This window comes from Cryptomeria japonica, chromosome 3 (genome assembly GCF_030272615.1).
Source record: "Cryptomeria japonica chromosome 3, Sugi_1.0, whole genome shotgun sequence".
NCBI lineage: Eukaryota > Viridiplantae > Streptophyta > Pinopsida > Cupressales > Cupressaceae > Cryptomeria > Cryptomeria japonica.
In genome coordinates this window covers 349,173,636-349,188,094 of record NC_081407.1, presented here as the reverse complement: position 1 = coordinate 349,188,094, position 14,459 = coordinate 349,173,636, and the positions used below count along the sequence as shown (strand labels likewise).

General features: G+C 35.9%; 1 protein-coding gene across 2 annotated transcripts in view; it reads left to right on the top strand.

Moving 5' to 3' along the window:
- Window positions 1–14,459, top strand: part of LOC131076511 (uncharacterized) — a 169,675-nt gene that overhangs the window by 78,417 nt on the left and 76,799 nt on the right. For both annotated transcript variants that reach the window (XM_058013741.2, XM_058013740.2), the window contains exons 3-5: window positions 3,466–3,525; window positions 7,814–7,927; window positions 8,001–8,088. In XM_058013741.2, the coding sequence (XP_057869724.2) occupies window positions 3,466–3,525; window positions 7,814–7,927; window positions 8,001–8,088 (262 nt within the window). The remainder of the gene's footprint in view (window positions 1–3,465; window positions 3,526–7,813; window positions 7,928–8,000; window positions 8,089–14,459) is intronic.

Genomic DNA, 14,459 nt, shown 5'->3' with positions numbered 1-14,459 from the left:
TTAGGACTTCTTCAGACTCTTTAGTTTTAAGAAAATAGATCCATGTTTTCCTAGAGAAATCATCTATGAAGATAACATAATATAGGAAACCGCTAGGAGATGCTACTGACATAGGACCACATAAATCTGAATGAATAAGCTCTAACCTTTCTTTAGCCCTACTATTGCTTTTATGAAAGGGATTCTTTACATTCTTACCCATTGCACAACCTTTACAAGCATCATCATGAGATAAACTGAGTTTAGGCATACCTTTGACCATTTTACTGAGAGTGGGAAGAGCTTGAAAGTGAAGATGACCCAATCTTCTATGCCATAGCTTGCATGATTCAGGGGTCTCATGAATGAGAGCTTGAATTGGATTAGCTGCAAGCTTATATAAACTATCACATCTATTTCCAATAATACGAGTAGATTTGAAGTTAGATTTCTTAGACCAAGCGAGTACTTTCCCTTTAGAAAATGCTATTTGCAAACCCTTATCTTCTAAAGCCGAAATGGAAATAAGATTTCTTTTAATACCAGGTACAAAGAGAATATCACAGAGTTGTAAGGAAATACCAGAGTCTAGTTTTAAAGAGGTAGTGCTAGAACCTTTTACCAAGTATCGAGCATCATCACCGATTACTACATGAAGATTGGTGTCTTTTTCGATCTGATCTGAGAGATGCTCACGAAATCCTGAGATGTGTCTGGAGGCACCACTGTCAAGTATCCACATATTGCTGTCCGTAGGAACATTGCTGGAAAGAGCAGAGATAAGAAGGTAGTCTTCACTTTGTTCGGCAACTTCATTTAAGTTGGCTTCCCTTTCCTTTGGGTCATTCTGACAATCTCTGGCATAGTGACCATACTTGTCACAACTGAAGCAACGAATGTGAGAGGAATCTCTTGACTTTTTCCTTGGATCATAGGAGGAGGATCTAAAATCTTTGCTTCTCTTTTCTTTCTTCCAATGACCACCTTTCCTAGATTTAGATAAGAGAACATGATTATCTTTGAGAGAGTTCTTGAGTTTTCCTCTTACCTCAATTCGAGATTCCTCTTCGATGCAATTAGATTGAAGACGCTCAAAGTTGGGACGATCGGCTCTTCCACCAATGCTACGAATGAATGGTTCCCATTCATCAGGTAGACCATTTAATGCATCATAACAAGGTCTTTATCTGAGATTTGGCAATCAAGAGTGCTTAGCTTGTCCTTTAGTTCATTGATCTTCATGAAGTAGGCTATGATTGAGTCTTCTTCTTTCATTTTCATGTGTAGAAGTTGCTGTCTTAGGGCAAGAGCCCTGCTGAGATTGTTGACTTCATAGATCCCTTGCAAGTGTTTGATCATTTCTCTGGCAAATGCAAACTTTGATATGACAGTGACAAGATGATTCTTGACGGACTCAATTATGATCCTTCTAGACTTGAGGGAATCTTTCTTGAACAGTTTCAGCTCTTCAGTATCTTCTGGAGGAGACAGCCTTTCTTCTTCTACAAATTTCAGTAGGTCATTTTTTTCAAGGATCAACAGAATACGAACTTTCCAAGCAGCAAAGTCAATGGCTCCCTCAAGCCTATCTTCAGCCTTCAAACCTGACATCTTTAATCTGAAAACAACCAACAGCTATATGCAACAATTGATTTGCTAAAATCAGAAGTTAATGACACCTTAGCTCTAATACCATGTAGATTTTAAACCTTAGGTATGTTAATCAGATTTAGATAATTAATTATACCCTAGTTTGTAATCAGATTTGCAGTATTTTATTAGACCAACATAAATTAAATATGCCCTAGATTGTAATCAGATTTGCAGTATTTAATAAGTCAACATAAATCAGAAATAAAACAGTAGACAACAAGCATACCCTAGGAAAACCTCTAATGAGGAAAAACCCAGCATGAAAGACCCACAGGTCAGATTATATATTCTCCTCTTAAAATGCACAATTACAATACTTAGCTCTTCTATCAGATCTGATCTATTTGTGTAGCAGATCTGCTCTTTCTATGTCCTTCAAGTTGCACAACACCACCTAGGTCATCTTGCACAAATTCGCATAAGTCTAGATGAATTCGCCTTCTTCCTTATTAATTCACACTTGATGAGCAGAGCTGTTTTCTCCTTCGCATATATGAAAAATGAATGAATGTGTGTTGACTTGCAAATTGTCACTTATTTATATACATCTTTTACTCCTTGAAATGCAAGTCGGCCTCCTTGGGTTTTTGGCGCCAATAATTAAATGGTGTGTATTTTGCATAGCGTGGTATTAGATTGTGCATAAGATAGGGTCACGTTACTCTAGGATAGGACCAGGTCCTAAACGGGGTTCGGATGTTGCCTTAAGGCAATCCGAACCCATATAACCCTAGTTACAATCAACAAAAGTTTTCATTGTGAATGAAATTCCCAAGTCCCCCTTGGATTACCAGCATACATCACCAAACGAGCTATATCCAACATTAAAGTTGCTAGTTCACAGTAAAAACATTGGAATTGCCATATGATGATCTTTGCAATCTTAGCATATGCGGTGATTTTATTCAAGAGAGGATAGAGTGTCTTTTGGGCATCTTTATTCTGTGTTCGGTGTGTCATAAGACACGCACCAATAGGAGGTAAGAGGGTCCTCATCATAGAACTTAGCCTCGATGGTCTCATTAAGCATACTCTTGATTTTATACCAAACTTGAGTAACTGCACTTTGCAAGTCTTGGAATATACACCAATTTTTGTTCTAACCAGATTTGCCAAAGATTAAAGGAGGGGCCAATAGCCCAAGCAGCCAAAAGGAAAGAAGTTGAAGCAGGGGCCTGATCCAAACTATTCCAGATTTTAGGCAGATCTAGAGCTACCACCAATGCTTCCATAATTCTTTAGAGAAGGGGCATTAGAAAAATATTTGGTTCGTATCTTGTTCATTAAAGCCAGAAAGAATACATATGGAAGGCCCATGAAAACCTCTTTTACAAATATTTCCCAAGTAAAGTACTTATTCTAACTCAATAGCCACATGAAAAAATTACACTTAGGCCAGCCATACTAGTTCCAAATTCTTTTCCACCCAGGAAACTCATAATACCTATCTTTTTCATCTCCAAAGAAAGATAAGAAAGTGCTATTGAATAGTAACCTTTGGGATTTTGACCCCAACAAAGAATGTTAGATTCCTCCAAAGAGCTTTAGGGCCTATTAGCCAAAATTGTGGCAAAGGCAACTCTTTCTTTTGAAGAATCTCCTCTAGATCAGCTTTCAAGTTCCTTACAGACCTAGAGAAAAGACTTCCTCGTAGAATAATTGTGCTTAAAATCACAAAAACAATGATTAGATTATGTTCTCTATTTTTGCCCGAAGCTTTAGTTATAAATGTTTTCTTGTATATTTTCTTTCTGGATAATGAATTTGGTTTACAACGTTTTGTTTCTACTTCATTTTTTACCCTAAACTGATCTTCATATTGTGAATGTTTAGGTACGGATATCTGGTGGTGGTCGTTGCAATTTGACAAATAGTCATTTCCTAGATACATTGGTAAGAGTATAAGATCATTCTAGGGTTTTAAAATGTTTGCAGCACACTAATTATGATTAATTTTTATATTTACTTTCTATAAAATGAAATTTCAATACATGGAGTCTATACTTCCAAATATTTGGTTCAGTCCTATAGCATTTATTTGTAGGTTTGCAAAATAGGGATTACAGTGTTCGTTCACTGGAGTAATGAAAGTCTTTTAAAAAATGTATAAATCCAATTTGATGATAGTTCTTTCAAATCTGTTCTAATATCTGTAGACGATAGACAATTCTGAATCAGCTTTGTCTACAAAGAAGGAAACTATCGATTTTTAGTAATGCAACTCTGAATTTCATTGAAAGATTGATCCTGCCTCGTGATGAATGCTGGCAGCATACTTAAAATATGCAAGTTGGATGTGTAGTGGTGTTTCTAGTGACCAATTGGTGAGAAATGCATAAGAACCTGCCCTTGGGAGGGGAACAACAGCTGGAAATGTTTGTTAATAGCCCATAGAGTTAGCACCTTATCCAGGTGGGTGGAAGAGAAAAACGGTGGAATCTGGCCAAAGAGGGTCTAGAGGTTTATCTTTCTGCAAATCTATATACAGCTAGTTAGTTACTAAGAAATTTGAGTGAGATGTATGTTGCTAAAATGTTTGACAAGGCCACCAATCATTGATGTTCTAAGCTGCTGCACTAATTGTATATGAACCTGTAGGCTGTTTTTGGTGTGAGAAATTTTGCATAGCAAATGGACATGCTTTCAGCACCTTTTTATTTGAAAATTTGGAAAACAATTTGAAGTAGCAAACAATCACCCTAAGAATTGCTGGAAACACAATCTGAATGGTTGGTAACAGAATGCACAAGATGGGTAGCATGATGACTTCATTGTATATCAACAACATTGTCTATTTCTTATTAAAAAGTATTTAATCTCTCTCAAACTTATCATATTATTTGTTAAATCTACTGAGTTCCCACATTTGGGCAATGATCCACTGATGTGCTGATAAGGCTGTTATGCAGTCATGTAGGATTCTCTCCCGTTGGAAGGCTAATCCCTGATATGTGCAAAAGGAATGTCTGCTTGCAATTTTTTTTTAAGTTATGCCAGAATTACAAGCCCTCAGACCTTGGTAACTAAATCTGAAAGGAAGTACAGTTTTTGTGCATTGGTTAAGGGTTTCATTTCAATAAGCTTACTGACAGAAACAAATTACTAAACTCTGTGTAAACAGTGCTCCTGATAAAGATCCCCAGTCCATCTATTGTCTGATGAAACCAAACTTCTGTAGATGCAAACTTTCACTGTACATGATGCACCAAACATCCTCCCTCTATGCGACTTACAAGAATGTTGGCTCTTGGTCCAATTAATTTCCTTCTAGCTGCAACTAATTTTTCCAAATATTTGTGTTGCTTTTTCTGATGGAGTTGAATATTGAATATTTTATTGCAATTCTTTGCTCTTCTTCTCCAATCCAGTAATATCGCTTCATTGTTATTGGCAGCTATTATTTGAGCAATCCAGTAATTTTGCTGACCCAGTGTATTATAAACATTTATATATACGTGTACTGGATGCTGAAAAATAACTGAATGAATTCTTTATTCACGAATATACCATGTATGTAAAGAGAATTACAAGACGGTGTTCTAAAAAGAACAAACTGTTCAACTGAAGCTTCAACATGAAGCTAAAAAGCTAACTATGCTTTCTAATAAAAGAAGCAGTAGTTACACTTAATGAACTAAAAAAGCCAACTAAGATGACCATTGTAGAATAGATATAATATTATTATAATACCCTCCCTAATGGTTATCGTACTCAATACCCTATAGAAGACATTGCATGTCTTTTGATCACAAATGCAAAGAACACCCTGTCGCTACGGAGACCCTCCCAGGATCTATGAAATGTTAATGACCAAGAGTACCAAAAGCCCTCCAACCTGATGTAATCCTCACACGCGAATTATAGAACTGTCACACACGAATTACTAAGCCTGAAACCACGATTTTGAGAAACCACGATTTTGAGAAAAAATCGACAAACACCCAAAGAGCATCAAACATGATTTTGTCAAAAAACCGCAAAAACTTTTACAAAAGAGCACTGAGCACTGTTCGCTCCAGCAACTCCAAAACAAACTACAAGATACCATGGTTGCAGATGACCGCCTTTGCAACTCCAGGTGGGACCCAAAATAGACTGCAACGAAGCACAATTTTTGTGGAAAAAATCGTCAAACCCAGAAATCTGAGGGTAGAAATCATTGATTTTGTGGAAAAAATGGTAAAACCTAGATAACAAAAATCCCACATGAACTTCACTTATTACAAACGATTTTTGAGGAAAAAATTGAAAAAACTAAGAAACAATTTTTGAGGAAAAAATCGAACAAAACCTTGAGACATCGCACGGCAAAACCCCAGACATCACACGGTAAAACATTACTCCTTGATTTTTGAGGAAAAAATCAAGCACAACCCTCCCATGATTTTTTGTGGAGAAAAATAAAAAAACCCAGAATAATTTTTGTAAGGCAAAAAAATATTAAAAATCCAAAAATAATTTTTTTCTTAAGGGACAAAAGTTTTAAAACCTAAAATAATTTTTTATAGACAAAATTATAAAAACTCAAAATAATTTTTGGAAGGACAATTTTTTAATGAAAAACCCTAAAACAAAACAAATTGTTCATCGTAGGAACATGAACACAACATGACTCCAAAACTGATACTGTCCGTCCAAGAACAGAAGCACAGAAAACCCGACTGAGCTCAGCTCTTAAAAACCTTGTCACAAAAAAAACCTTAAATTTTTTTCATAAAAAATTGAATAAAAATTTTCTGGAAATTATTTCCAGGTAGAGACTTACAAATTTTTTAAACTCCAAAAAATCCCATCGACCCGCTCTGCTATCATGAAAAATAATTGAATGAATACTTTATTCACGAATATATAATGTATATAAAGAGAATTACAAGATGATGTTCCAAAAAGAACAAACTGCTCAACTGAAGCTTCAACATGAAGCTAAAAAGATAAAACGCTTAAAAAAGCTAAAAAGCTGACCACGCCTTCTAATAAAAGCAGTAGTTACACTAAATGAACTAAAAAAGACAACTAAGATCACCATTATAGAATAGATATAATATTCTTTTAATATATGCAACCCCATGAGAGTTATTTGCCCATACAAAAACTTTCATTTTTTGTAGGATGGCATGTACAAGTATAATGAGAAAAAGTATTAACTTTTTAGCATCATTGGTGTGTAGGGTGTTGAGTTCACCTATATGGAGAAAGCGCATGAAATTTAGCTTCGGTATATTGCAAACAATATCTACATATTTGTCCACCTTTAGTGTTTTCTTAATGCTATCTTTGTCCCCTTTTGGTCAATTACACATCAGTGACATTTATTGCTTTGGCCATGATAACTATTGACATCAATAGAATCATGCTCCTGCCATGGAAGAAATTATTTATGATTTATTTTAGCGTGGTGAGCTAGTTCTGTGAGTGATGTATCGATAATCTTAGGAAGGTCAATTGACCATGAAACTGTACGTTTCTTACGAGGTTGGATTCTATACTGCTTATCATATCCTGCTTTAGTTATCATAGCTTTCTGTTAGGTAAGTTGCTTTTTCCTCACCAAGCATTCGTCGATCAATATTTTTAACCTTCTTACCTCTTAAATTGAATTGTGGAACATGTACAGGGAGGGAGAGGTAGAGGACATAAAATGTGTTTTGGATTAGTACAGTTTCCTTTAGGCATTGATTAAAATCCATATCAAGTAAATCCCTGTAACCGGTCAGACATAAAAATGCCTTTTGGATTAGTATCATCTTCTTCCCGTAGACATGAATTAAAATCTATTTCAAGCAAATCCTTTTAGCTGGTCAGAGGAAAATGAAAAGATATATGAACTCTTCATGTAATGTTTCAAATGGTTAATTCAAATAATGTATATGATTAAGACCATGGAACAAATCATATCAAATTTATCTGACATTTTTATTTTTATTGTTTGAAGAAATGCATCCAATTATACTCCATAAGGAAATAAAAACTAGATGAAAAGTATCTGATAGGATTTTTATACATTTGCGTTTCTGCCAAAAACGGGAATTGCTGGTGTATCACAAATATATGCATCTGTGCTGCTTGTTAATATTGCATTCTCAGATATCTCTGCCATAACTTCTCACCAGTACCTTGATTCCTTCTGTTATCCTTATATGTGGTTTAGTTATTTAGACTGAAATGTCAGTTGATGTTTCAGCTTTTGGCTGATCAGTATCCAAGGGGGAATAGAGAACTACGAGGCTCTTTTTTTAAGAGTCATGGACCAAGAGACACAATATCATGGTTCACTAATCATGGAGTGCAGCTAAAGGTATAATTTGATGCTTGTACATATTGAATGGAGGGAAAGAGTATCGTGATTGTTTGATTGTCTGGCTTTCTAGACAGAGGATGATGGGAGAATTTTTCCTGTAAGTGACAGCTCTTCTACAATTGTTGATTGCCTTCTTGGAGAGGCTTGCAGAAATGGAGGTATATTGCATGTTCCACCATTGAATCTCAAAGTGATATTTTTAGGTGAAAATATGTTATATTTTATGCAAGAAAATGTATTGCATGATTTGGAGCTATGTGAAGCTTTACTTTCCCTTCTAACCCAGTCAAGTAAAGGGCATCTTTGATTGAGCTCCTAAGCCAGTAAGCATGTTTGATTTCACTGTGATTATTTCCAAATTAAACATAGGGACTCTCTGATATCTCTCAACTATTTTATGTCAGATAATCAAGCATAATATTCTATGTATACACTTCTCAGCATGATTCACTGCCTAAAGTTAAGCAATGTTCATGAACATTTTGCCATATAAACCTACACTATTACAAGTGTTATGATCATATTGATGTAATCTGATGATCAATACACTCATGTGGGTGTAGTAAACTATGCATCTATGCCTATGATCAACTCTATCAGGATATCATCATATCTATTAAAATGCTCTCACATAGTTAAGCATATTGATCCAAGCTGAAAACTAATTGGTATCTGTTCCAAAAAAGAACATTTTTTCTTGGCTTAGATATTCTAATCAAGTTCTTGAATCATTTAGCAAGACGTGAGGAATTGAACTTATGAGTGCTCAAAAACCTTGTCACAAATTTCTCAAGAACTCTTCCTCCACCTTTCATCATAAAAACATGGTTCTTAATAGCAGTTTTAAGAACTTATTAGTTCCTTTAGGAGGCCATGGAATCCTCAATACTATTATTGTCTGCTCCAACCAGTCCAACTGCAGCAAAATTATTGACATCAAAAAATTAAAATCCTTCCAAGAATATTACAGATGTGGAAAGCTCTCTCAAAGGGATTCTTTCAAACATACAGTTTGACTCTATTCCTTATAAAAAAAAGTTGCTACCTCAAAAATGGATGTGCCTTCTAAAGTTTCTTTCCCATTTGATGAGATGGAACACAGGCTCTAGAATTTGAACGACAATGCTCTAATCCACATATTAACAAGAACCTTTTTGAAAGATCCCTGATGGATCTCTTTTACCAATTTGCTATAATTTTTATTTATTTAAATTGATTTTTCCTGCTTATTAATATTTTCTTTCAGAAATAGACAGAAGTTGCAGAAGGGTTGAATTCTTTTTGTATTTTGATGATTTTTCAACAAGTAAATAATGAAGTACAAGTACATGAACAAAGTACTGAAAATGAAGTTCATATACAGTGAAAACAAATTCAATTCAAGGCAGATTTCTGAATATAAAATCAAATATTTGACCAGATGAAGATTTCCAATAATTTCAGGAAGATTACAATCAAGAATAATTCCAACCTGGATGCTGAAAGAGTAACATAACCAGGAATGAAGTTGTGGCAAGATTCCAGCCCTCCAAGTGCTGCACGTGGGAAGGAAAGTGGCTGCCAGGTACAGTCGTACGGCTGCCAAGTACACCCAACTGGTTAGAAACCCCAAACCCCACGCTGAACTCTGTCAGAATCGCTGAACCTCCAGAAAAAATGCCGTACAATCTTTAAGATGCTAAAAGCTGCAAACAAATCCAAACTACTGTATTGGGGGCTACGTCCCAAACAGGCAAGGCATTGGGGTTGGCGTCCCAGATGCTGAAAAGCTCTTCCAGAGCCAAATCTCAAATCCAAGATGTAAAATGTGTAAAAGATAATAAGAATTAGGTCTCAACTTCCTTATAACACCTTCCCACTTAGCTCGAACCCTAAAAGTGACTCAATGGGGCGTTTAGGGTTAAAATGTTATATTTCTCATTTTAAGTTGTCAAGTGCATAGAAAATGACCTTTTTTCAAATATAAAGAAATCCGTTCACCGAAAGGATCTGAGTCAAAAGAGAAATATTTAGAAAAGTCCAAGACCTTTCCAACGAGCTATTACACCAAGGGATACGCATCCATATGAGGCCAAAAACCCCATATTACTCCAAAATGGCTGTAAACATAGCCTTATTTAAATAATTAAACGCTAACTTAGGAAATATTTAAATATATTAAAAATATATCCCAAATAGCTGTAGAAGGCTCAAATGACTCCAAAAGCCTGAAACGGAACCTGCCACCTGTCTATGACTGAAGTCGGAAATCATGGATCAACTGGCAGTCTCATCCCTAAAATCTAGGGATGCTCCTAGAAACTAGGAAACACACCCAAATCTTCTGAAACTGAAACCATCTAAAAGGTCACGAATAACCTCACGACTGGCAACTGTCACGACCTCCTAAAATTTAGGGATACCCCTAAAATCTAGGAACTGCTCCAAACTGGCTCCAAACTACCTGTAAAGCCAAAATCCAATCATTGTATTCACTGAATGAGTCCCAATCAACCTCTGCTAGCCTACGAGACTCCAATGATAGGCCAACAACTCCGTCTCTGATGTCCACTCTAGAAAGGGGACATGACACTTTTCCTGTTCAATTACTCTTTATGATGATGGCCAAGGGATATTTTATGACCATCTTGTCCTTACAACTTGAGAGAAATAGAATCCTTTGAGAGGGCAACTAGTTTTTCAATAAATCTGGCCTTTTCATTAAACATTGGTCTCTAGCTTTCACTCTACTAAAGATGTGCCTTGCATTGTCCTAGATTAGGTCCAACTGCCTTTCTTACCTCGTGTACAAGCAAAAATCTTGTCCAAAGAAAATTGGATCAGCTGTCAGAGGACATGTTACAGCCTCTAAAGTGACTCAAATACGGGGTTCTAAACTATGCCCACATATATGGATGAGAACAACCTCTTGACCAAGAAAACATTCCCTTTGGATGCAGGATTGCTGTGAATGTGGGCATCTTGCTCATAGTTACCAGACTCAGACTTGTCACAGACTAGATAGGCTGATTTTGGACTCAAACTTGGACTTGGGACAAAAGTGTAAGTGTAACACAAACTCATAAATTTGAAAAAAAAAGATGATGTATAAGCACATATTTCTCTGCATGCTCTTTATTGAATCAACTTCAGAGTTATAGAAAACTAATCAATTACAAACTACTTTGTCTCATACACAAGTATACATCAAACTATAGCTGGAAAATTCGCCGAGTACTTGCAGTTTATTTAACAAAATCAGTACTTAGAGAGTAAGCTTGGTTAGGTTAGAGAAGCCAATTTTTCGGCAAATTGTGGTAGCAAAATTCGGTGAGTACTCACTAAAACTCAGCAAGCTTTTGCAGGTAACTTGCCAGATGTTGGAATAGGCAACTGAACTTGGCAAAAAATGTGCCAAAAATGCAGCATAAACACTGAATATATAATTTTCTAGTGTGATTTTTCTTGTGATAATTGCTGGACATCACAAGGGGCACTGCTCCTAAACCCTGTTAAGGTTACCCTAGATACTCCCAAAAATCATTTTATACATTTTGTAGTTGTATTTTACATACATTTGTTTTTTTTCCAAAAATTTAAGTATTTCTATGTTGCTGAGTACTCACTAAATTTTTCTTGAGTTGAAACTTTTTGGTTTGCAAGTCCAAGGTTGTGAACTATGCATCAAACAAATAAGTATAAAAGTGGATTTGAGTTGAAGGATACAAGAGTTTTAGACTTTGCTCCCCCAAGTCTTTATGGCGACAACAAGGAACAACAGGATGTGTTTCTGGTATAGAGGCATTTCTAGGCCATTTATTAGGGATGACAGGGGATGGCTATTAAAAAATAGGAAATTTTCTAAAAATATAGAGAAATTTCAAATATTCATATTATAACATTGATAAAGAATTCATCATAAACATTATAAATACTTCATACATAACATTAGACTTGAATTGAGATTTCACATGAGATATGCAAACAAATTAACAAAATTTAAATGCTTTCGTTGTTGATATGCATACATATTATATAAGAAATATAACAAAATGCCCAAGGCTGCAAGTTTCAACTATAAAATGACAAAAACATAGAAAATATATGGCTGTCCCTAATCTAAATCAGCAGATACAACTAGCAGATTTGTATGTAAATTGGAGCTCGAATCTGAGTTACTGCCAGTGCCAGTATAAGGGACGGCCTAAGTTAATGGAACCCCACCTAGTCCCTCATGTGTGTCGTCATCATCAATTTGTATACACATAGATGTGGGACTCGAACTTGTCTAGAACTTGGCAAGCATGATTTGGGCTCGATCTCGGACTCGGCAAATTGAAAAATCCAAGAAATTCAAAGATTTTTAAGGATTTAAAACTTCTTTCATGCACCCTTTATCAAATAAACTTTAAAGACATGATAACATCATCAAATAGAAGCTAATTTGATCATATACACAAGTATACATCGATCACATAAGTATAAACACAAATTGTACCTGAAGGAAATAACACACTTAGATATATAAATATTGTCAAATGTATACAAAACTCGTGGATATGAAATCCATGACATTAAATGTTCCAAACAAATATCAAAACAATAATTAGAAGTCTATGGCTTAGAGGAGCTTGCATCCTTTCTACTAAGGCGTCTAAGGTAGGTCCTGAATGGTGTAGCAGCCATAATCTTTGCCTGTGACTTTGTGCCAGCCACACCAATATTAGTTGTGTCTGCTCGTGCTATATTCTTCTCCTATGCCATGGCTACAATGTCAACCTCTCCATTTGTGTAGTCAACCCAATGGAGGTGCTCATCACTAGAGATATGATCCTCAGCCTCAGTCATCCACTCAAATTTTGGATCGACCTTCTCTAGCATGATGGGCGTGGAGTCATGTCCCAAAATCTATTTGTGGCTAAGATGAAGGTTGTAATGAACATAGACTAGATCATTCAACCTCTCCATGGACAATCTATTGCACTTCTTGGAGTGTATTTGCTCAAACATACTCCGATTACACTCACAATCTGAATGAAGCACTGCATGGTTGGCTCTATATGCAAATTTCCACCCTTTGAAGATTTGGTGATTCCCACCATCTATCTGAGCTAAGAAAAAGAAAAAATCAATCTCATTATCCAATTTTAAGTTTCAATATTTAATAATAATATAAAAAGAGGAAAATTTAATTGCATTTTTAAACTTAAATTATGCCCTTGAATATATATTTTTATCTGGCTGCAATGTCGTCTAACTTTCTTTGTATGTTTGATGAGAAAAGAGCTCTCCTTGTGCATGAGTAAAGGTCTCTTACTAGGCGTCATCCGCTCGATCATTGAGGAGAGCCCACTCAGAACCTCTTGATCCGTCTTGAAATCAACGCAGAATTGGTATGTTGGATTGAGGAAATAAGCAGCTACATGTAGAGGCTCATGGAGCTAGAGATGCCATCTCCTATCATCCAAATGGGACATTGCTTACCTTCAACTCTCACATAGATGGATCTAATGGCCTCCGTAGCCCCATCCATGCCCTCATATATGTAGCCCACTACTGGCTTCTTCCCATCAACAACTCGTGGAACTACCAAAGGCTTAGTGAACTACAATTATTGTGAAACATTAACTTAACATGAGTTTGAATGAAATAAGAAAATAAAAGAAAAATATGAATAAAAATTAAAACTTATGTAGAATTATATTTTCATTTTACCTTTATGATCTCCGCAACAGATACCCAAAAGCCTGGCTCATCAAAAATGCAATATTCCACATCAACCTATATAATGGTTGTAGCATAGGATGAGGAAGTCCACTTTTCACTAAGAAACATACACCTCAAATCTGCCTTTCATTGAATCAACGATTGTAATGTGATGGAGAAAATCTGGTTATGCCAAGAGAAGTCAACTCCTTCTGCCCCATGTATTGTCTCATTAGGTTGGGGACCCATGTGTGATTGCATACAAATTTACAAATATTTTTGGCCGAATTCACACATGTTTAGGTCCATGGAAGCTTGCCAAAATATTCCAATATGAGGTCAAGACATGGGTAGCACATGGAGTCCAAAATAATGTTGGTTGCCTCTCCGTAAATAGTCTACCTAATATAACATAATTTGCTGCATTATTCGTCACCACTTGCACTACATTCTCCTTGCTTACCTCAAGTAGGAATTCCTCTAAAACCTCACAAAGGTATGTGGAATTTTTTGCATGTCTTGAAGGATCAATTGATTTCATGAACACGGTAACACCTGAAAAAGAAACAAAATCAATGATTCAACAAAGCATAAATTAAAAATATAATCACTAAATCAATGCATTGAGGTAAGTACAATCACCTGAGGAAGAAACAAGAACATTCGACAGTGTCCAATTTCTTCTATTGGTCCAACCATCTGTCATGATGGTGCAACCCTTCTTCATATCAAACGTTGCTCCTCTATTGTGGCTTTTACATCAGCCACCTTTTGTGTCAAAATTGAGCCCTTTAAGTCATCTTCACTAGGGGCTTTGAAACCCACCCCACATATAGTTATGGCA